The sequence below is a fragment of the Pogoniulus pusillus genome, chromosome 7 (assembly GCF_015220805.1).
Source record: "Pogoniulus pusillus isolate bPogPus1 chromosome 7, bPogPus1.pri, whole genome shotgun sequence".
NCBI classification, from domain to species: domain Eukaryota; kingdom Metazoa; phylum Chordata; class Aves; order Piciformes; family Lybiidae; genus Pogoniulus; species Pogoniulus pusillus.
The window spans coordinates 41,229,891-41,253,054 of NC_087270.1; the positions used below are offsets into that span (position 1 = coordinate 41,229,891).

A 23,164-nucleotide genomic window follows, 5' to 3' on the forward strand; every position below is an offset into this window, starting at 1 on the left:
GCAGGCCGCAGCGCGTCCCGCCCGGGCACAGAGCGGCGCCGCTCCTCCGGCCTCCCGCCCCGGGCCGCTACTCCCCGCCCCTCCGCGCGCTGATAGGTAGGAGCGCCTGCCCATCATTCTCACGAACGCTTTTCGCGGCCCATTGGCTGGCGCGGAGCGATGCTGACCAATGAGGAGCGCCGGGGGGCGGGTAGGGGGCGGACCGCACGCTCGGTGGCGGGAAAGGCAGCGGGTTTGGCGCCAAGCGGCGGCGGCTGCAAGGCTGCGGTCGGCTCGGCTCGGCTCGGCTCGCAGCGGGTTGACCAGCGGGCGCTGCCGAGGCTCGGCCGGCTCCCTTCGGCTCTTACCGCCTTCCGCCTTGCAGCACCGGGATCTCTGCGGCTTCCTCGGCCTCTCCGATCGAGCGCAGCATGGCGGCGGGCGGGCTGGAGGACGCGGAGCTGCGTGAGGCGCAGCGCGACTACCTTGATTTCCTGGACGATGAGGTGAGGCCGGGATCGGAGCCGTACTGGAGAAAGAGGGGCTGAGTTTGCCGCTTCTCTTGCTCCCGGGGGTTGGGGAGCAACCGATCGCCGTATACCATCTCATGCTTCCCCCTGCTACTCGCCCTCTCCCCTCCCCCTCTCCCCCAGCGTGGTCGGTGGGGCCGAAAGCAATCGAGCACTGCAGGATCCAGCTTCTTGAGCGGGACGTCACAGACGGACAGTTACGGATTCAGACTCAGAATGGTTTAAATTGGAAGGAGCTTTAATGGGCATCCAGTGCAACCCCCCTGCAGTCAGCAGAGATCTTCAGTTAGAGCAGGCTGCTCAGAGCCCCATCCAGCCTAATGCTAAATGCTTCCAGCCATGCCACCTCGCTGGGCAACACGCTCCCAGCACCCTTAGCCTGAAAGATCAGTTCCTCCTATCTAGTCTGAATCTGCCCGGAGTTGAAGGAGTTAAGCTAATGATTATAGTCTGAATCTCCTCCCTTTCAGTTTAAAGCCATCATCCTTTGTGCTGTCATTATATGCCCTTGTAAAAAGTTGCTCTCCAGCTTTCTTACAGACCTCCTTTAGATCTCCCTGAAGCCTTCTTTTCTTCATGCTGAACAAGCCCAACTCTCAGCCTGCCTCACAGCAGAGGGGCTCCAGCCCTCTGATCATTTCTCTGGCCTCCTCTGTACCCACTCCAACAGGTCCATGTCTCTGCTGTGCTGATCATTTCTGTGGCCTCCTCTGTACCCACTCCAACAGGTCCATGTCTCTGCTGTGCTGATCATTTCTGTGGCCTCCTCTGTACCCACTCCAACAGGTCCATGTCTTTGCTGTGCTGATCATTTCTGTGGCCTCCTCTGTACCCACTCCAACAGGTCCATGTCTTTGCTGTGCTGAGGACTCCAGAGCTGGACACAGCACTGCAGGTGGAATCTCACCAGAGCAAAGCAGAGAGGCAGAATGCTGTTCCTCAAACTGCTGGCCATCTGCCCCCTCCCTCTCAGGCAACACAAGCCCTTTTCTTGCAGGCTGCAAACTCACTGTCATGTTTCCTGCAAACTCACATGTCACTTTCTGTGGCCTCTGCTGGACCCATGTTTTTCCCTGTGCTGAAGAACCCTAGAGCTGGGCACAGCACTGCAGGTGGGCACTCACCAGACTGAAGCAGAGGGACAGAATCAGTATCCCCTGCTTTGACCTGCTGGCCACATTGTTTTGGGTGCAGTCCAGGGTATGGTTGGCTTGTGGGCTGTGAGTGTGAGGAGGCCTCTTCTCCCAGGCAACCACCAATAGAACAAGGGGACACAGTCTCAAGCTGTGCCAAGGCAGGTCTAGGCTGGATGTTAGGATGAAGTTGTTGTCAGAGAGAGTGATTGGCATTGGAATGGGCTGCCCAGGGAGGTGGTGGAGGCACCATCCCTGGAGGTGTTGAAGCCAAGCCTGGCTGGGGCACTTAGTGCCATGGTCTGGTTGACTGGGTACTAGGTTGGACTGGCTGAACCTGGAGGTCTCTTCCAACCTGGCTGATTCTATGATTCTGTGATTGCTGTCTTCTGTCCAGCTGTTCACCCACCAATACCCCTGTGTTATCTCCACAGGACTGCTCTCCATCCCTTCATCCCCCAGCCTGTATTCACACTAAGAGCTGTGTCCACCCAGCTGCCGGACCCTGTGCTCGTCCCAGTTCGCATTCTTCTGCTCTGTCATCTACACTGCTCATCTCAGTGTCACCTGCAAGCATGCTGTGTTGCTGATGCTGGGTGTTCTTTCCCCCCACCCTTTCTTGCAGGAGGATCAGGGGGTTTACCAGAGCAAGGTGCGGGACATGATCAGTGACAATCGGTATCGCCTCCTTGTCAGCATCAACGACCTGCGCAGGAAGAACGAGAAGAGGGCCAACAGGTTGGTGTGGGGGCAGCAGGGGTCTCCTTTGGCACCCTGCCCTGGGTGGGTTCTTAGAGCTCCAGCCTGGGTTTATGAGGAGGAATGGGTTTAAACTAGCAGGGGGGAGATTTAAACTGCGTGTTAGGCAGAAGTTGTTTGCAGTGAGGGTGGTGAGCCCCTTGCACAGGTTGCCCAGGGAGGTCGTGGAGCACAGAAGCACCCAACGTGATCAAAGATCACGTTGGGTGCTTCTGTGCTCCACGACCTCCCTGGAGGTGTTCAAGACCAGGTTGGATGAGGCCTTGGGCAACCTGTTCTAGTGGGAGGTGTCCCTGCCTATATTGGGGAGTTGGAACTGGCTGATCCTTGAGGTCCCTTCCAACCTAAACCACTCTATGAAATCTTGTCCTGTGCATCAAGGCCTGTATAAAAGGGCAGACCTTATGTTATCTCCCATGACATTAATCCCTTCCAAGCTTGCAAACCCATTATGTGCCAAAAACCTTTTGTAGCAAGCTGAGGCTGATAATGCAATAGTAGATCACCTCCTTCCTAAGGATGTTTGGGGGTATTTTGGACCAAGCTTTTCAGTCTGTGAAGTTTTTCATGCATGATTTGGTTTGTTCAGCTCTTGGCTGTTGGCAGCAGTGGACCTGACACAGAGCTTCACTGGGCTTTGGGTTTTTTCATCTCCTGTGGGGGGGTTTGGGTGTTGCCCACCCCCTTACTCTTATGAAATCATTCGGACTAGACTCAGCTGAGCTGGAAATTGAAAAATGAAGCTTTATACTTACAGCTTAGTGCAATATCCAAGCAGATCTATACAATCTATACAGCTATAGACAGCAATAGACAAGGTAAAGGTAATACAGAAACACAGCAGCCCTCCCAGAAACCAGAGTGCCCAGGAGGGACTCCCAAGTACCTTTCCACCTCCTGGGGTTGTTTAGCCTGGAGAAGAGGAGGCTCAGGGGTGATATTATTATTGTCTACAACTACCTGAAGGGACATTATAGCCAGGTGGGGGGTGGCCTCTTTTCCCAGGCAGCCAGCAATAGAACAAGGGGACACAGTCTCAAGTTGTGCCAGGGTAGGTCTAGGCTGGATGTGAGGAGGAAGTTGTTCCAGAGAGAGTGATTGGCATTGGAATGGGCTGCCCAGGGAGGTGGTGGAGGCACCGTCCCTGGGGGTGTTCAAGAAAAGACTGGCTGAGGCACTTAGTGCCATGGTCTGGTTGATTGTATAGGGCTGGGTGCTAGGTTGGACTGGATGATCTTGGAGGTCTCTTCCAACCTGGTTGATTCTATGATTCTACCTTATCCCAGAGCTTGCCTTACGTGCAAGGTGAGTTTGGAGGACTGTCCAGGGGAGTAGAAAGCAGGATTAGTTGTACAGAAAGCAGAGTAGGGATAAAAGTACAGGCACCAGCAGTGACAGAGACCCACTCTGTGTTACCTGTGTTTATGTTCTTCTTCTTACCCATCTCTGCAAGCCTATGAGTGCAGCAGACATGAGCATTGTTTCCTTTTCACAGCCTGTCTTCTAATTCTTCTCACCAAAATGTTCCAACTAGCCTCAAAGTAGCACATCTTGCTTCTCATAAACTTGGTGAGCACATGAAGGCATGGGAAAGATGTTCAGGAGGAAGACAGAAGGGACTAATGTTCTTTGTCACCTTTGTTGCAGGCTCTTGACTAATGCCTTTGAGGAGCTGATTGCCTTCCAACGTGCCCTGAAGGATTTTGTTGCCTCTGTTGATGCTACCTATGCCAAGCAGTACGAGGACTTCTACATTGGGCTGGAGGGCAGCTTTGGCTCCAAGCATGTAACACCACGGACCCTGACAGCTTGTTTCCTCAGCTGCATTGTCTGCGTGGAGGGCATCGTGACAAAGTGTGAGCCTGGGGGAAGCAAAGGGACACAGTCTCAAGTTGTGCTGTTCAGGCTGCATGTCAGGAGGAAGTTGTTGGCAGAGAGAGTGATTGGCATTGGAATGGGCTGTCCAGGGAGGTGGTGGAGTCGCCATCCCTGGAGGTGTTGAAGCCAAGCCTGGCTGGGGCACTTAGTGCCATGATCTGGTTGCTTGGCCAGGGCTGGGTGCTAGCTTGGAGGTCTCTTCCAACCTGTTTGATTCTATGATTCCAGGTGTTTTCTGTGGAGGGTTTATCCACCAGGAGCCATGGTACATCCTGGCAGCCTGGGTAAAGGGATCAGGGGACTTGGTAGAAGGTCCTGAGTATTGGGATGATTTCTCAGCCCAGCAAATCCTGGCCGTGGTTGACAGCAGGTTGTGTCCCACATGCAGTTGACCTTTGGAGACCCTGTTGGGGACTGTCTGTTGGCAGAGGGGTGAGACATCCCTGCCTCTAACTTCTCTTTCTTCCAACCTCAGGCTCTCTGGTCCGTCCCAAGGTGGTCCGGAGTGTCCATTATTGCCCAGCTACCAAGAAGACCATCGAGCGCCGCTACACAGACATGACTTCCCTGGATGCTTTCCCTTCCAGCTCTGTCTACCCTACGAAGGTGAGGTGAAATTCCCTTGTGGGAAGCATCAGCAGGCTCCTCCAGGGAGAATGTTCTAGCTCTGAGCCCAGGGCTTAGTTTCCTGTGTATCCCTTCTGCCTCAGCCAACAAAGCCTATGGAGTAGAAAGAAGACACATCGTGTGTCAAAGTCCCAGAGAGCTACAGTGAATCTGTGAAGAAATTAATGGACTAAAGATTACCAGACCCACTAGTTCAGGCCTTGGTTCTGCTGTAGTGTGGTTTCTGAGGCTGTTGTCAGCCAGTCTGGTTGCTCCTGGGACCCAGCTCAGCATGGACATGCACCCTTTGGTAGAGGGTTTGCCCTGGATTTGAGAATGGAGGAGGATTGAGCTCAGCTTTGTTCCTGTTGTATGCAGTCTGAGTCCCCACTGCCTGCTTGCAGTAAGGCCAGGGCTAACCCACCAGCAGTGATGGGTCTTGGCAGCTTTAAACTGTGGATCTGGTGAACCCTAGCCTCTGTCAGTGGTGATAACCCTGGTCAGCTGCCTGGTGCATGCTGGGTGTTGCAGCCTTCCCACTGCTCAGCTGCTGCCCTTCTTCTCCCTGTCCTGAAAAACGGTGCTAAGTCTTTCTGTGGGGTTCTTGCAGGATGAAGAGAATAACCCCTTGGAGACAGAGTTTGGCCTCTCTGTCTACAAGGACCATCAGACCATCACCATCCAGGAGATGCCTGAGAAGGCACCCGCAGGGCAGCTGCCGCGCTCGGTGGATGTCATTCTGGACGATGACCTGGTGGACAAGGTGAAGCCTGGGGACCGCATCCAGGTGGTGGGCACTTACCGCTGCCTGCCAGGAAAGAAAGGAGGTTACACTTCAGGGACTTTCAGGTGAGCCTTCTTTTGTCTTGGCTGCAGCCCTCTCACTGGTCATATATCTGGAAGAGGAGATCTAGGGTAGGTAGGTGGCCAGCACAGAGCTGGAGCAAACTGGTTTAAATTGCTTAGAAGTGGTTTGCACCTTGCTCGTTAGTGTCATTGTGAGCTCCAGCTTTTCTTGAAGAGGGTCGTAGAGGCTCTTAAAGTTGCTCCATTGATGGCCCAGTGCAGTTGGATAGAGGGGGCTACAGCTCTTGGAGCCTTCCAGCCTTCTCCAGGACTTTGTGTAGAGCAAAGGATGACCACCCTGTGGATGTTACAGCATCCCAGACACATGCAGGCTGGCAAAGCCTCTCAGGGTCACCAAGTCCAACCTAGAACCCTGCTCTACAAGATTCACCTTAAACCGTGGCCCCAAGCACCACATCCAGTGACCTTTGAATGCATCCAGGGTGGGTGACTGCACCACCTCCCTGGGCAGCTCATTCCACTCCCTGATCACTCTCTCTATGAAAAACTTTTTCCTAATATCCAATCTAAATCTCCCCAACGTCATCTTGAGGCCATTCCCCCTTGTTCTGTCTCCAGTTCCCTGTGAGCAGAGCCCAGCAGCAGCCTCTCCACAGTGTCCCTTCAGGTAGCTGTAGACAGCAGTGAGGTCTCCCCTCAGCCTTCTCTTCCTCAAGCTAACCATCCCCAGCTCCCTTAGTGACTCTTCATAAGACTTATTCTCTAGGCCCTGTTTCTGTTGTGCTGTTGTGACCTGTGTGCTCTGTGGGCTTTGCAGACATGATCATGCCTTTATCTCAAATTCCTAGAACTGAGCTTGGAGAAGGCCTTAAGGTCATGAAGGCATTAGCTCAGAACAGTCAGTTCCTCCACTAAGCCCTGTCCCTCAGCAGCACCACCTCTACACATGTTTATATACCTCCAAGGATGGTGACTCCCCCACTTCCCTGGGCAGCCTGCTCCCTAGCTTGACAGTCCTTTTGGTGAAGATTTTTTTCCTAATGACCCAGCTAAACCTGCCCTGCTGCCTTCTCCAGGACAATCCTCATTGCCTGCCACGTGAAGCAGATGAGCAAAGACGTCCGACCCCTCTACTCTGCTGCTGACGTGGCCAAGATCAAGAGGTTCAGCAAGAATCACTCCAAGGTATGGAAGTCTTTCTGGAAGGCCTGTGTGGGAGCACAGGGTTTCAGCTAGAACAGCTTTCAGGCTTGGCATGTGACTAAGGAGATGCCTTGCTGGGTTGTGAGGAGCTCTTTAAGCCTCTTAGTGAGTTTGCTGGGTTTACCATTCGGGTCCTTTGCACTTTCTGCTTAAGCTTTGATCAGATCCTGGGGGGGTTTGTTGCTGCTTCTGTACTGCAGAGTGTCCTTCCTGCCTCTAGGCAGCTCTGCACAGGTGTCAGGCGAGAGATCTGGCCGTGTTGTGTGTGTCTGGCCCTGCCAGCTGGGTCCTAGAGAAGTTTCTTCTGCAGGAGAAACATCTCCTCCTTTCCTCCTCAAACCAGATACTGAGGTGTGCCCCAGTCTGGTCTGATGCTCAGGTCTGTACTTCATAGCATGGAGAGGAGAAAGCTCTCACAGGATTGCCAAGCCCAACCTATAACCCTACTCTACAAGATTCACCTTAAACCATAGCCCCTTTGCTCTCACTGGGGCTGCTGTTTCCACTGCTTGCTTGGATGACTGTGACAGGGTGGACTGGGGCTTCAGACCCCCCATTGGAAGAAAAGTCTGGCCAAGAGTCTTCTCCTTTCTAAATGACTTCCATCCTTGTGGTTCTGTGATAGGAGTAAGCTACTTTCTTGTGCTGAAATGGACTTCTGAAGTGCTTCTCCTTATCCTTACTCACTGCAGTGCACCTGATGGGCTGTGCTTTGCCTCTTCTACCTTAGGATATCTTTGACCAGCTGGCAAAATCCCTGGCTCCCAGCATCCATGGGCACAGGTACATCAAGAAAGCCATCCTCTGCATGCTGCTTGGAGGGGTGGAGAAGAACCTGGAGAACGGGAGCCGCATCCGAGGAGACATCAACATCTTGCTGATAGGTCTGGAAAGGCTGAGCAGAGGCATCCTTAGCTGGTGTGGTTAGGGGATGAGATGAAGGAGCATTTCCCTTTACCTGAGTTTGTGTCACTGAGGTTAGATGGCATCTCCTGTGATCCCACCGTGTGCCCTGGTGGGTCATGTTGCTTTGGGGCTTGTCCAGTTGGCTTGGAAAACCTGGATGGGATCCCATGACTTTTGTGGGACACTATCCCAATGTTCAAACACCCTCAAGGAGACTTATTTTCTTCTGCCTTCCAACTGGGATTTCCTGTGTTCCAAGCTGTCCCCATTGCCTCTGGTCCTGTCATCGTGCATCTCTTGACACTCTAGCTCCATCTTTGTTTCCTCTCATTGGGTCACTGAGGAAGGCAAGATCACTTGATCACCTTCTCTGAAGGCTGAACAACTCCACTTCTGTCCCCTTTCCTTCTCACCTGCTCCTACACTGAGGAGCCCCAAATAGGACAACATCTAAGTGATGCAGAGCTGGTGTGCAGGTGGTCTGGAGTTAACTAAAGGTGAGCTTCTCCATTTCAGGAGACCCTTCTGTGGCCAAGTCTCAGCTGCTGCGGTACGTGCTGCACACCGCACCCCGTGCCATCCCCACCACGGGCAGAGGCTCCTCTGGTGTTGGTTTGACTGCTGCTGTCACCACAGACCAAGAAACTGGTGAGGAGTAGCCTGGTTCCTGGTGGGAGCTGTCAGTGATGCCTGATAACACCTGAGGGACACTCCGTAGGAACACAGAATCCTACAATAGTCTGGGCTGGAAAAGAAGGATATGGAACTGGTGGAGCCAGTCCAGAGGAGGCGACGAAGATGCTCAGAGGGCTGCAGCAGCATTGCTAAGAGGATGGACTAAGAGAGTTTGGGCTCTGCAGCCTGGAGAAGAGAAGGCTTCGAGGAGACTTTGTAGGAGCCTTCCATTACTGAAGGCGGCTACAGGAGGGCTGGGGAGGGACTATTGACAAGGTCTTGTAATGACAGGAGGAGGAGGAGGAATGGGTTTGAACTGGCAGAGGGGAGTGGATGTTAGGAAGAAGTTGTTTGCAGTGGGGGTGGTGAGACTGGCACAGGTTGAGGGTGGTGAGACACTGGCGCAGGTTGAGGGTGGTGAGACTCTGGCACAGGTTGAGGGTGGTGAGACTGGCGCAGGTTGAGGGTGGTGAGACTCTGGCGCATGTTGAGGGTTGTGAGACCCTGGCGCAGGTTGAGGGTGGTGAGACTGGCACAGGTTGAGGGTGGTGAGACACTGGCGCAGGTTGAGGGTGGTGAGACACTGGCGCAGGTTGAGGGTGGTGAGACTGGCGCAGGTTGAGGGTGGTGAGACTCTGGCGCAGGTTGAGGGTGGTGAGACACTGGTGCAGGTTGAGGGTGGTGAGACTCTGGCGCAGGTTGAGGGTGGTGAGACACTGGTGCAGGTTGAGGGTGGTGAGACTCTGGCGCAGGTTGAGGGTGGTGAGACTCTGGCGCAGGTTGAGGGTGGTGAGACTCTGGCACAGGTTGAGGGTGGTGAGACACTGGCGCAGGTTGAGGGTGGTGAGACACTGGCACAGGTTGCCCAGGGAGGTGTTCAGGGCCAGGCTGGATGAGCCCTTGAGCAGCCTGTTCTAGCGGGAAGTGTCCCTGCCTATGCTGCAGGGTCGGACCTGGCTGAGCTTTGCGGTCCCTTCCGTCCTCACCCGCTCCATGACTCAGTGACTCGGAGGCAGGAGCAGGGAGGTTGACCTTTCTCCCGCACCCCGCCGCAGGGGAGCGCCGCCTGGAGGCAGGGGCCATGGTGCTGGCTGACCGGGGGGTGGTGTGCATCGACGAGTTCGACAAGATGTCCGACATCGACCGCACGGCCATCCACGAGGTGATGGAGCAGGGCCGCGTCACCATCGCCAAGGCCGGCATCCACGCGCGCCTCAACTCCCGCTGCAGCGTGCTGGCCGCCGCCAACCCCGTCTATGGCCGGGTGAGTGCTTGCCCGCTCCCTAGAGAGGGATGTTTGGAGCTGGTCTGATGGAGAGGGCAGCTGCTGAACCACGGGAGGTGGGGATAGAGTGGCCGAGAGCAGCCAGGAGGAAAGGGAGCTGGGGGTACTGGTGGATAGTAGGCTGAAGATGAGGCTGCAGTGTGCCCAGGTGGGCAGCAGAGCCAATGGCATCCTGGGCTGGCTCAGGAGCAGTGTGGGCAGCAGGACAAGGGAGGTTCTTTTGCCCCTGTGCTCAGCACTGCTCAGGCCACACCTTGAGTGCTGTGTCCAGTTCTGGGCCTATCAATTCAAGAGAGATGTTGAGGTGCTGGAAGGTGTTGAGAGAAGGGCAGCAAGGCTGTGGAGGGGCCTGGAGCAGAGCCCTGTGAGGAGAGGCTGAGGGAGCTGGGGGTGTGCAGCCTGCAGCAGAGGAGGCTCAGGGCAGAGCTCATTGCTGTCTGCAGCTGCCTGCAGGGAGGCTGTAGCCAGGTGGGGTTGGGCTCTTCTTGCAGGCAAGCAGCAACAGAAGAGGACACAGTCTTGAGTTATGCCAGGGCAGGTCTAGGCTGGATGTTAGGAGGAAGTTGTTAGCAGAGAGTGATTGGCATTGGAATGGGCTGCCCAGGGAGGTGGTGGAGTGGCTGTGCCTGGAGGTGTTGAAGCCAAGCCTGGCTGGGGCACTTAGTGCCATGGTCTGGTTGATTGGCCAGGGCTGAGTGCTAGGTTGGACTGGCTGAGCTTGGAAGTCTCTTCCAACCTGCTTGATTCTATGAAGGTCTCCCAAAAGCAGGGCCTTGGTTCTTGTTGGGACTGGGCTCCGTGGGGCAGTGAAGATCTGGTTCTTTGGGTCTGTGCTGTTCCTCGTGGTCCTGGAGGAGCAGAGGGCTTTGTGCAGCTTCTCAGCCTGCCTCAGAGCTGTGTTAGCGTCTCAGGGCAGCCCTCTGGACTCTCATTGTCATGATGAGTCTGAACCTTGGTGTCTGATCTAGAATCACAAATATGTGCTCCCCTCACAAATGGGAGCTGTGCCCACCTTCCAGGATGCCTTACTGCTGCTGCAGGCTGGGCTTAGCGTGGTGCCCAGCTGCCTGGACATCCATCCTCTATGCCCTGTGTGAGGAGGTCTTGCCAGCACGCCTGGCAGCCAAGGCCAAGCCACGGCTGTGACCCCTTCTCTTGCCTTGCTGCAGTACGACCAGTACAAGTCGCCCATGGAGAACATAGGCCTGCAGGACTCCCTGCTGTCCCGCTTTGACCTGCTCTTCATTGTGCTGGACCAGATGGACCCTGAGCAGGACAGGGAGATCTCGGACCACGTGCTGCGGATGCACCGCTACCGCAGCCCCAACGAGCAGGACGGGGACGGTGAGTGCTCGCCCCTGCAGCCTCCTCCCTGCTCGGTCCTGCCCTTCCTTGGAGTGTGGCACCTCCTGGTGGCAGCTCCTTGGGCTCAGCAGCGCTGGGGAGACCACACCTCGAGTACTGTGCCCAGTGTTGGTCACCACAGTATAGAAGGGACATTGAGGTGCTGGAGCGGGTGCAGAGAAGGGCGATGAGGCTGGGGAGAGGTCTGGAGAACATGACCTGTGAGGAGCAGCTGAGGGAGCTGGGGGTGTTCAGTCTGGAGAAGAGGAGGCTGAGAGGGGACCTTATTGCCCTCTAAAAGGAGGCTGTGGTGATGCTGGAGCTGGTCTCTTCTCCACAGTTACTAGTGATAGGACAAGAGGAAATGGCCTCAAGTTGCATCAGAGGAGGTTTAGGTTGGGTGTTGGGAGGAAGTTCTTTCCTGAGGGTGTGGTCGGGCACTGAAACAGGCTGCCCAGGGAGGTGGTGGAGTTGCCATCCCTGTGGATATTTAAAAGGAGAGTGGATGTGGTGCTTGAGGCTATGGTCTGGTGATGAAGGATGCTGGGATGAAGGTTGGACTGGATGATCCTGGTGGTCCTTTCCAACCAGAGTGATTCATAGTGATGAGATGTTGTGCTGAGGGGTTTGGGTTAGGCAAGGACCTGTCAGTGTGAAACTGATGATTGGACTCGAGGATCCTGAAGGGCTTTGCCAGTCTAAGCAGTTCTGTGATCCTGTCATCCCTGGCTTTGGAAACTGCTTTTGGTGGCTTTTGCAAGTTGCTTTGGAAGTTAAAGCTGCATTCTCTGTGACCCTTCCCTCTCCAGCCATGCCTCTGGGCAGTGCCGTGGAGATCCTGGCTACAGATGACCCTGACTTTGCTCAGGAGGAGGAACAGGAGCTCCAAGTGTATGAGAAACATGATGACCTCCTGCATGGGCCCAACCGCCGCAAGTGAGTCCTCCCTTCCACTGGAGCTACGTGGGGGTGTCCAGCACTCTGAGTGGGTGGCTTTGGCTTGAGTAATCCAATCAGTGGCTGACTGATGGTGCCAACAATACTCTTGTGTGGTCCACAGGGCAGGATGCCAAGGGAGCTATGCTCTGAGCTTGAATTCTTATGTGGGGCAGGTGGGGAACGTCTCCTGGAGCTGATTTTTTTCACCATTTGAGCTGTTAGCCATGGAAACAAACTACCACAGGAGATGGTGGCAGTTAGAGTCATAGAATCAGGCAGGTTGGAGGAGACCTCCAAGTTCATCCAGCCCAACCTATCACCCAGCCCTGGCCAATCAACCAGACCGTGGAGGTGGTGGCAGATAGAATCATTGAATCAAGCAGGTTGGAAGAGACTTCCAGGCTCATCCAGCCCAGCCTAGCACCCAGCCCTGGCCAATCAACCAGACCGTGGAGGTGGTGGCAGATAGAATCATAGAATCAAGCAGGTTGGAAGAGACCTCCAAGCTCATCCAGCCCAGCCTAGCACCCAGCCCTGGCCAATCAACCAGACCATGGCACTAAGTGCCCCAGCCAGGCTTGGCTTCAACACCTCCAGGCACAGTGACTCCACCACTTCCCTGGGCAGCCCATTCCAATGCCAATCACTCTCTGCTAACAACTTCCTCCTAACATCCAGCCTGAACCTCCCCTGGCACAACTCGAGGCTGTGCTTCAAGGCCCAGCTTGACAGGGTGCTGAGCCATCTCCTTTCAACTATATTCCTAGCCTGAAAGGTTGCACTAGGTCATCCTTGAGGTCCCTTCCAACCTGGTATTTGATGCATCTCTGAATTCCCCACATGCCTGGATACTCACAAAGGGTAAAAAGCAGAAAGCCCACTTCAGCAAACAGCCTTTGTGTGTCCCCACCTCGGAGGCCACGGGCGTGCATGCATTCCCTGCAGGGAGAAGGTGGTCAGCATGGAGTTCATGAGGAAGTACATCCACGTGGCAAAGATGATTAAGCCTGTCCTGACCCAGGAGTCAGCGAGCTACATAGCAGAGGAGTACTCCCGCCTGCGCAGCCAGAGTGAGATGAACTCGGATGTTGCCAGGGTGAGTCCTGGGAGCACTTCCCTCTCTGGCCAGGAACAGGGAAACTGAGACACAGGCTCCCCTCATCCCTTACAGATGTTCTCCACCCCAGTGGGATGCCATGGTAGGTTCTCCTCCGCCTCTGTTCTGTCCTGGTGAGACCCCATCTTGAGTACTGCGTTCAGTTTTGGGCTCCTCAATGGGAGGGACAGGGATCTGCTGGAGAGGGTTGAATGGATGGCTTCAGTGAGGCTGTTTGAGCTGATTTCTAGCTCAGACAGAAAGAAACAATCCAGAACAGAGAATCTTAGAAGTGGAAGCTCTGAGTGGAGAGGTGAACATTGTAGGGATAGGTCATATAATGGCACCAATGGATGAGTTACTACTGGCACCAGTGGATGAGTTACTAATGGCACCAATGAATAACTTACTACTGGCACCAGTGGATGAGTTACTACTGGCACCAGTGGATAAGTTACTACTGGCACCAATGGATGAGTTACTATAATTTCATTGGAGCATTAAGAGCTTTATGTCTGGAAGCCCAGCTTGGACCTTCCCCTTGCTGCTTCTGCTGTGCCTGCTGCTATCTTCCCCCACCGCTGTTGTTTTGCCTGCTGCTGCTTCTGCTTCTCTGTGGCCACTTGACCCCTTCCCCAACTTCCTTAAGGTTATCCTGTTTCTGTGGTGGTTTATTCTCCTGGTACTGTTATATTTAGTTTAAACTATAAGAAATACAATTTCATTTTCCCTGACTTTCCAGAAATCCATGTTGTAGTGAGTTTGCTCTACCAGGGGAGGAATCCACCCTAGCCCAGGACGTACAAGGATGATGAGGGGTGAGGAGCACTGCCTGATGAGGAGAGGCTGAGGGACCTGGGGCTGCTTAGTCTGGAGAAGAGAAGACTGAGAGGGGATTTAATCAATGTCTATAAATATCTGAGGACTGGGGGTCAGGAGTGGGGGACAGGCTCTGCTCACTGCTTCCTGCGATAGGACAAGGAGCAATGGATGGAAGCTGCAGCACAGGAGGTTCCAGTTCAACACAAGGGGGAACTTCTTGAGTGTAAGGGTCCCAGAGCCCTGGCACAGGCTGCCCAGAGAGGCTGTGGAGTCTCCTTCCCTGGAGCCTTTCAAGGCCTGTCTGGATGTGTTCCTGTGTGCCCTGAGCTAGATTGTGTGGCCCTGCTGTGTCAGGGGAGTTGGACTTGATGATCCCTTTGGGTCCCTTCCAACCCCTAACATCCTGTGAGCCTATATCAGCCTCACAGAACCACCTCTGTCTGTTCCCTACCAGACATCCCCCATCACAGCCCGTACCCTGGAGACCCTGATCCGCCTCTCCACGGCCCACGCCAAGGCCAGGATGAACAAGACAGTTGATTTGCAGGATGCAGAGGCAGCTGTGGAGCTGGTGCAGTTTGCCTACTTCAAAAAGGTAGGGGAAGGATGTCCCTTGGTGCTCAGAGGGTCCTAAAGCTGGGCTTGGGCTGAGCACATTGGGCTGCTGATGGGGTTCTTTCCTGGAAATAGCCTGGGGTGAGGCCACTATGGTGGGATCTTGGGTCCCTTGGAGTTGGCTCCTAGGAGCAGCTTGAGTGGAAAAGGGGTTTTAGTCCATCCTGTCTTTGCTACACAGGTGCTGGAGAAGGAGAAGAAGCGCAGAAAGCGAGCAGAGGATGACTCTGACACTGAGAAGGAGGAGGATGAGCAGTCGCAGCCCAAGGAGGAGCGCAGGATGAGGAGGTGGGGGCCAGAGCGAGGGAGGGGAGGATGTCATGCAAGGGCACCAGCCTCTTGAGGTTGCAGCAGGCTGTGCTGGCTTTGGATAGTATTCCCTGTTTTACCCAAGCTACTGGATTGTCCCTCCCAGTTTGTGATAGAGGGATATGATTATTTCATGGGCCAGGAATTTCCAGGTGCAGGGCCACGTGCAAAGAGCTGCAGTCATGGACTTGGTGTCCAAATGAAGCTCAGTAGTGAGTAGTGTCATAGAATCATAGAGTTAGCCAGGTTGGAAGAGACTTCCAAGCTCAGCCAGTCCAGCCTAGCACCCAGCCCTCAACAAGCAACCAGACCATGGCACTAAGTGCCCCAGCCAGGCTTGGCTTCAACACCTCCAGGCACAGAGACTCCACCACCTCCCTGGGCAGCCCATTCCAATGCCAATCACTCTCTCTGACAACAACTTCCTCCTAACATCCTAACTCCTGTGTCCCTTTGGCATCTGTGCAAACCTCATGAGGTTCAACAAGGCCAAGTGCAAGGTCCTGCAGCTGGGCTGGGGCAATCCTTGCTATCAACCCAGACTGAGGGGTGAAGGGGTGGAGAAGGACTCAGTGGTACTGGTGGGTGAAAAACTGGGCACGAGCCAGCAACGTGAGCTGAGCTCACAGCCCTGAAAGCCAACTGTGTCCTGGGCTGTATCCAAAGCAGTGTGGGCAGCATGTGAAAGGAGTGGATTCTGCCCATCTGCTCCACTCTGGTGAGACCCCACCTGGAGGATAGGTTCAGATCAGTCTGAAGGTTAAACAAAAGTGAAAATACAGGTGATGTGACACTGGAAAAGGTTGCCTAGAGAAGCTGTAGATGCTCCACTGTTGAAAGTCATCAAGGTCAGGATGTGTGGGGCTTGGAGCAACCTGATGTAGTGAGAGATACCCCTGCTTGCATTAGAGGGCTTAAACTAGATGGCCTTTGAAGACCTCCTCCAATCCAAACACTTGTGTGGCTATAACAGCCACAACCCTTGGAGCTGGTACCAGCTTGGGGGTGCCATGATATGCACAGGGATCTGTGGCTCAAGGCTGGCTTACCTGTGAGCCACAGGTACCCTCTGTGGGTCTGGCCAGACATCTCTGGAAGCTGAGGGTTGAGGGGCTCCTGAGATCTGCAGTTCAGCTGGAGCAGAGGTGACCTCTCTTCCCCTGCTCAGGAGAAAGAAGGCACGCACGGAGGGTGAGGGGGACTCCTATGACCCATATGACTTCAGTGACGCTGAGGAGGAGATGCCAGAGGGTGAGTCCCTGCAGTTTGTCACCTTGCTCTTGAAGGTGCTGCTTCTTTCTGTCCTGGTGGGTCTGTGCACCTGGGGAGCAGTGATGGTTTGGGGTCACTCAGGGTCCCTGACATTGTGTGGCATCACCCACCACCACCAGCCAAGACTGGTAACCCCCCATGGCCAAGTGGGACAGCAGAACTAGTGCTGCTGATTGGCTTTTTTCCATCCACTTCCAAACTGCTGCAGAAGTAACAATGTGGGGAGGCAATTTGGCATCACCCAGCCCATCCTCAGGCCAAGTGCTTTTGCTCTTTGGGTGCCTGGAGACCAGGCAAGTTGAAGTTAACTCCTCTTTCTGCTCCAGTCCAGGCACACACTCCCAAGACTCCAGAAGCCTCAGCTGCTGGCGAAGCGAAGGAGACGGAGCTGGCTGAGCCAAGGTGAGCAGGGACTGGAGGAGAGGTCTGTCTGTCTATGTCCCATCCCACCCCAGTGGGTCCAGGCTTTTGTCTGATACTGGAGGTACATCTGTGCTGAATGCTTTCTTGTTGGATGCTGCTTCTGGGATGGGGAAGGGTTGCGGCGTCCTGGGATGGGATGGAAGGGGAAGGACTTTTGTGGGCTTTGAGGAAAATGGCTTCTTGCTTGCCTGAGCAGGTTGAAGGCTTTCAAGGCTGCCCTCCTGGAGGTCTTCAAAACTTCCCATGCCCAGTCTGTGGGTCTGAAGAACATGATGGAGTCCATCAACCGTGACAACCCTGAGCCCTTCTCGCTGGCCGAAGTGAAGATGGCACTGGCACACATGCAAGATGACAACCAGATCATGGTGTCTGATGACATTGTCTTCTTAATCTGAGCATCTGGGTGGAAAAGCCTAAGTTCTCATGGACTCTCAATCTGGAGCCTTTCATTTTCTCCTGAATGCTTCCTCTGGCTGAGCTGAACTCTGAGGAGCTCAAGTCTGAGCACTTTACAGCCCTTCCTTGCTGTGCATTGCTGGCAACAAAAAAGCCAGGAGCTCTGGAAGCTCTCATTCTTCTGCTGTCTTCAAGCTGGAGTATTCAGGAAGAGGTTTGTTCAGGATGAGGTTTGTTCCTACAAGGAGCCAAAAGTCGAAGCTTCCATGCAAATGATCAGTTCTTAGTGTGTTGGTTTTAGCTTTGGTGGTATCAGTTGCAGCCTTTGAATGCAAAGCTCTTTATGTAGGGAGCCAACATTCAGTAGCAGTGGTGGTAAGAAGCAATGGGACCTCCACTACTGGCAGTGAAGCTTCTATTTGTCCCCTTTCTTTTTCCTTTCCCCCCACTTACACAGCCTAGAGCTGCTTGTCTCACAAGTAAAGCTGCATACTGCCTGACCTGTTTGTGACCAGCCTCTTCCCCCACTCCTCCTACCCATCTTAGGGAGGAGGATTTCTGGTGATGGAGGGGCAAGTGTAGCCTGACCTTGCTCCATCACCTGTTGTGCAACTTGACTTCTAGATTTCACAGCTCTGCTGGGAGTTCTGGCCCCAAGTGGCTGGGAAGCACCTGGGAAGCTCAGAGCTGCCCAAAGGACATGCCTCTGGCACAGATGGGTTTGGTCTCCATCTGCTCCTGGCTTCAGTGCCTGTATGAATAGAATGACACCACCACAAATGGGAGGAAACCTGAAAAGAAAGGTCAAAGCTACAGGGACCAGAGACCCTGCATCCCCTGTGTGTCACCCTAGCTGAGCTGCTGCAAAGCTTCCTTCATCCAGTGGAAGGTAGCCACAAGCTACTGGGATGCTAAAAGGCTTCCCTTGCTTTTTGTGGGGGGGATGTTGAACTGTCTTGCTTTCTAGCAACCCATGGGCACCTTAGAGGGAAGGACTGTTCCCAGAAAGCAGCCAGCAGCCATGGTTTTTGGATGGCTTTGAAGAGAAGCCACACATGCAGTCAGACCAGTTTCAGCTGCTCAGGGGGGCAATGCTGCTGAAGGTTTCTGATTCTATTTTATGTTTCTAACTGAAGTTTGAGCTTTAGAGGAGAGCCCTGATCAGCATAGGCTGTTTGCTTTTATCTCTGCTCAGCTCTGGGCACCTGCAGTTCCTGTGTCCTTGTTTCTGAGTGCCATAAATGATGGTTTCAATAATAAAAGTACCTAAACACTGCTTCCACCTTGATTTTCTGCTGTTTTAAACGGTTTCCATTTCTGGGGATGCATCTGTGCAGTCTTAACATCATAGAAGCATAGAATTGGTTTTGGTTGGAGAAGACCTTCAGAATGGATAAGTCCAACCACTAACCTGTCACCACCAACTAATGTCCTTTAGCACCACATCTATGTGTCTTCTGGGGACTTAGGATCATGGAATCAAACAGGTTGGAAGAGACCTTCAAGCTCAGCCAGTCCAACCTAGCACCCAGCCCTGGCCAATCAACTAGACCATGGCACTAAGTGCCCCAGCCAGGCTTGGCTTCAACACCTCCCTGGGCAGCCCATTCCAATGCCAATCACTCTGCCAACAACTTCCTCCTAACACCCAGCCTGGACCTCCCCTGGCACAACTTGACACTCTGTCCCCTTCTTCTCTTGCTGCTTGCCTGGCAGCAGAGCCCAACCCCACCTGGCTACAGCCTCCCTGAAGACAGCTGCAGACAGCAATGAGCTCTGCCCTGAGCCTCCTCCAGGCTAAACAACCTCAGCTCCCTCAGACTTGTGCTGCTTTGGGAAGCCTTCAGCCTTTGGGCTCAGGAGTGGTGTTGGGCACATCCTTCCACCGTGCAACTGGACCAGACACGAAGGAATGCCCTTGGGGCTGATGAGTTTTAAGTGTAGCCAGGTCTTTGAACTCAAGGCCACACCTTGAGTGCTATGTCCAGTTCTGGGCTCCTCCACTGCAGAGAGATGTTGAGGTGCTGGAAGGTGTTGGGAGAAGGGCAGCAAGGCTGGGGAGGGGCCTGGAGCAGAGCCCTGTGAGGAGAGGCTGAGGGAGCTGGGGGTGTGCAGCCTGCAGCAGAGGAGGCTCAGGGCAGAGCTTGTTGCTGGTAGTACATCTCATAGGAGTGGAGCACATGGGGCTGGAGCAGCTCTGCTCTGAGGGCAGGCTGAGAGAGTTTGGGTCTGCAGCCTGGAGAAGTGAAGGCTTGGAGGAGACCTTGGAGTGGCCTTCCAGTATCTGAAGGGGGCTACAGGAGGGCTGGGGAGGGACTACTGACAAGGTCTGGTAATGACAGGAGGAGGAGAAATGGGTTTGAACTGGCAGAGGGGAGATTGAAAGTGGATGCTAGGAAGAAGTTTGCAGTGAGGGTGGTGAGCCCCTGGCACAGGTTGCCCAGGGAGGCTGTGGAGCACAGAAGCACCCAGTGTGATCAAAGCTCACAGTGCTGTGTTTCCCCGGCCGAGCCAGCAGGAGGCGCTCCAAGGCAGGCAAAGCTGTGGAGCGTTTGCTGTTCTACAGCCCGCAACAGCAGGACGCAGCTCTCCACCTCCCCTGTGTGCTCCTGACCACCTCAGTACATCGGCCAGGTTGGAAAGGACCTCAGAGGTAATCGTGTCCAGCCATCACCCCTTGTTTCCTTGCCCCAGCCCCTGCGGCAAAGGCTGTCCTCATCTTTCTTACAGACCCCATTTATGTGCTGAGCCTTTGCAAGATTGCCCTGGAGCTTCCTCTTCTCCACACTGAACAACTGCAACTCTCTCAGCCTTACCTCACAGCAGAGGTGCTCCACCCCTCAGATCATGTTTGCAGCCTCCCTGGACTTGCTCTGAGAGCTCCATGTGTCCCCCACTCTCAGCAGGGCCAGCAATGCCAGAAATGCAAAGCCCTGTTTAACTGCCTGTGGCACCCAGGGTGTGAAGTAGCACAGGCAGCATCAGCTAACCCCTGCCTCCAGATCCACTCAGTTCTGGCCAAAGTGTGACTCACAGGATCACAGCATGCTAGGGCTGGTGAAAGGGACCTGTGGAGATCATCACCATGGGTAGGTTCAGGCTGGATGTGAGGAGGAAGCTCTTCAGCATGAGGATGGTGAGACCCTGGAATGGGTTACCCAGGGAGGTGGTTGAGGCCCCATGGCTGGAGGTGTTTGAGGCCAGGCTGTGTGAGGCTGTGTGCAGCCTGCTCTAGGGTAGGGTGTCCCTGGGCATGGCAGGGGGGTTGGAACTGGCTGCTCCTTGTGGTCCCTTCCAACCCTCACTGATTCTATGATTCTATGATCTAGTCCAATGCCCCTGCTAAAGCAGATTCATCTAAGAGCAGGTTGAACCCAGGCAGGTTTGGAATCTCTCCAGAGAAAGAGACTCCACAAACACTTGGGGCAGCCTGGTCTAGCAAAGCTCAGCTGGTGCTGTGCAGTGTGTTTGGGCTGAGCTGGGGTTAATTCTTCTCAAAGCATCTTTCTAGTCTTAAAATCAGAGAATGCTTTAGGTTGGAAAGGACCTCAAAGCTCAGCCAGTTCCAACCTCCCTGTGCCATAGGCAGGGACACCTCCCACTAGAACAGGTTGCTCAAGGACTCATCCAACCTGGTCCTGAACACCTCCAGGGAGGTTGTGGAGCACAGAATCACCAAATGTGATCTTTGAGGAATGAGTTTAAACTGGCAGAGGGGAGATTGAAACTGGATGTAAGGAGGAAGTTCTTTGCAGTGAGGGTGGTGAGACCCTGGCACAGGTTGCCCAGGGAGGTTGTGGAGCACAGAAGCACCCAATGTGATCTTTGATCTTTGATCACATTGGGTGCTTCTGTGCTCCACAACCACCCTGAAAGTGTTCAAGGCCAGGCTGGATGAGATCTTTAGCAACCTGTTCTAGTGTGAGTTGTCCCTGCCTATAGCAGGGGGTTGGAGCTGGATGATCTTTGAGGTCTCTTCCAACCTAAACCATTCTATGATTCCCCAAGACTGAATGTTGTCCTTGCTGATGGGAAGTGGAAACTAACATCTCTCTCTCTCTCTCTCTCTCTCTCTTTACTTTCTGTATGGTCTATTTCTCTGCTCATTGTCATTATTAAACTGCTTCTATCTTATCACTGCCTTTGGTTATATTTTTTCTCTCTCCATTTTTTCAGTTTGAGGAAGAGGAGGCTGAGGGGAGACCTCATGGCTGTCTACAGCCACTTGAAGGGACATTATGGAGAGGCTGCCTGGGCTCTGCTCACAGGTAAATGGAGATAGAACAAGGGGCAATGGCCTCAAGATGAGGCTGGGCAGGTTCAGATTGGATAGTAGGAAAAAAGTTTTTCACAGAGAGAGTGGTCAGGGAGTGGAATGAACTGCCCAGGGAGGTGGTGGAGTCACCCACCCTGGATGTGTTTAAGGGTGGTTTGGATGTGATGTTTGGGGCTATGGTTTAAGGTGAATCTTGTAGAGTAGGGTTCTAGATTGGACTTAGAATCACAGAATCAAGCAGGGTGGAAGAGACCTCCAAGCTCATTCAGTCCAACCTAGCACCCACACTTCTGGCCCTGCTGGCCACGCTGCTGCTGCTGCAGCCCAGGCTCTGCTTGGCTTTCTGGGCTGCAAGTGCACACTGCTGGCTCCTGCTGAGCTTCTCCTCCAGCAGCACCCCCAAGTGCCTCTCCTCAGGGCTGCTCTCCAGCCAGTCCCTGCCCAGCCTGCATTTGTGCTTGGCATTGCCTCGACCCAGCTGCAGGACACTGCACTTGGAACAGGTCAGTTGTTGTGCTTCTCAAACTTTAAGAGGTAGCTAAGTGTCAGAACAAAACAACCCCCACAGGGTGAGTTCTAATCCTTGGTCTTGTTGCATCTCATGAGGTTGAACCTCATGAGGCTCTCCAGCCTGCTAAGGTCTGTCTGGGTGGCATCCCTGCCCTCCAGCCTGTCTGCTGCACCACCAATGACTTCAGTGATGAAGTCACTGTTTGACTGCACGTAGCAATGTCCCCTCTGAGCCTGTGCCTGCAGCATCCAGCCCATATTCATGGCAATAACCTCTTCTTTCCTCTGTGAGCGCTTGGGGGGGAAAGAAAAAGAGGTCATGTTCTGGGCTATAAAAGTGAGTTTCTGGTAATTCCACCCTCTTGTGTTGCTCCACACTGCGTGCCTCTGTAGGTGCAGCAGCTGTGACCAGTCAGAGTAGGAACATGTGGCACACACTGGGTGCTGCCTCAGGTTAGCTCAGTAACCTGAAACGTGACGAGCGGACGTGAGCTGTCTCGCTGGGCTCCCGGCTCTCAGCAGAAGCAAACCACAAAATCATGACAACATCCTGCAGCAGATGGAGATTTCTGCCAGCATCACCCAGCCCAGAGATACAGCAGGGCCTGGGTTAGTCCCTCTTTGTCTGAGGCTGCAGCCTTCCCTGCAGGCAGCTGCAGGCAGCAATGAGCTCTGCCCTGAGCCTCCTCTGCTGCAGGCTGCACACCCCCAGCTCCCTCAGCCTCTCCTCACAGGGCTCTGCTCCAGGACCTCTCCCCAGCCTTGCTGCCCTTCTCCCAACACCTTCCAGCACCTCAACATCTCTCTGCAATGGAGGATCCCAGAACTGGACACTGCACTCAAGCTGTGGCCTGAGCAGTACTGAGCACAGGGGCACAAGAACCTCCCTTGTCCTGCTGCCCACACTGCTCCTGAGCCAGCCCAGGATGCCATTGGCTCTGCTGCCCACCTGGGCACTGCTGCCTCCTCTGCAGCTCCTCTCTCCCAGCACCCCCAGTTCCCTCTCTGCCTGGCTGCTCTCAGCCACTCAGTCCCCAACCTGTAGTGCTGCTTGGGGTTGTTGTGGCCAAAGTGCAGAACCTGCCCTTGGCCTTGTTCAGTCTCATCCCATTGGCCTCTGCCCACCCATCCAGCCTGGCCAGGTCCCTCTTGACAATCCTCAGCACATAAAAGACATGGACCTGTTTGATCAGGTCCAGAAGAGGCCACAAAAGTGGTCAGAGGGTTGGAATACATCTGCTGTGAGGACAGGCTGAGACAGTTGGGATTGTTCAGCCTGGAGAAGAGAAGCCTCCAGAGGGACCTCACTGTGGCCTTTTAGTACTTCAAGGGAGCCTATGAGAAAGATGAGGGCAATGTTTTTAGCATGTCCTGTTAGGAGAGGACAAGGGGTTGTGGTTT

At 54.1% G+C, this 23,164-nt stretch overlaps 1 protein-coding gene across 1 annotated transcript; it reads left to right on the plus strand.

Moving 5' to 3' along the window:
• Window positions 1-266: 266 nt before the first annotated feature.
• Window positions 267-18,253, plus strand: MCM3 (minichromosome maintenance complex component 3). The gene is made up of 17 exons (XM_064146702.1): window positions 267-485; window positions 2,268-2,380; window positions 4,049-4,257; window positions 4,755-4,885; window positions 5,496-5,734; window positions 6,769-6,877; window positions 7,626-7,779; window positions 8,318-8,449; window positions 9,532-9,740; window positions 10,931-11,105; window positions 11,915-12,041; window positions 12,990-13,140; window positions 14,417-14,557; window positions 14,759-14,865; window positions 16,055-16,137; window positions 16,485-16,560; window positions 16,778-18,253. Exons 1-17 carry the CDS (start codon window positions 411-413, stop codon window positions 16,974-16,976), a joined length of 2,430 nt encoding a protein of 809 aa, XP_064002772.1. The 5' UTR covers window positions 267-410; the 3' UTR covers window positions 16,977-18,253.
• The last annotated feature ends 4,911 nt before the right edge of the window (window positions 18,254-23,164 follow it).

Coding starts and splice junctions, on each gene's coding strand:
- MCM3 (XM_064146702.1), top strand. CDS start 411: ATGGCGGCGGGCGGGCTGGAGGACGCGGAGCTGCGTGAGGCGCAGCGC. Junction 4,886..5,495: donor GCTCTGTCTACCCTACGAAG/GTGAGGTGAAAT, acceptor GGGTTCTTGCAG/GATGAAGAGAATAACCCCTT. Junction 12,042..12,989: donor CATGGGCCCAACCGCCGCAA/GTGAGTCCTCCC, acceptor CATTCCCTGCAG/GGAGAAGGTGGTCAGCATGG.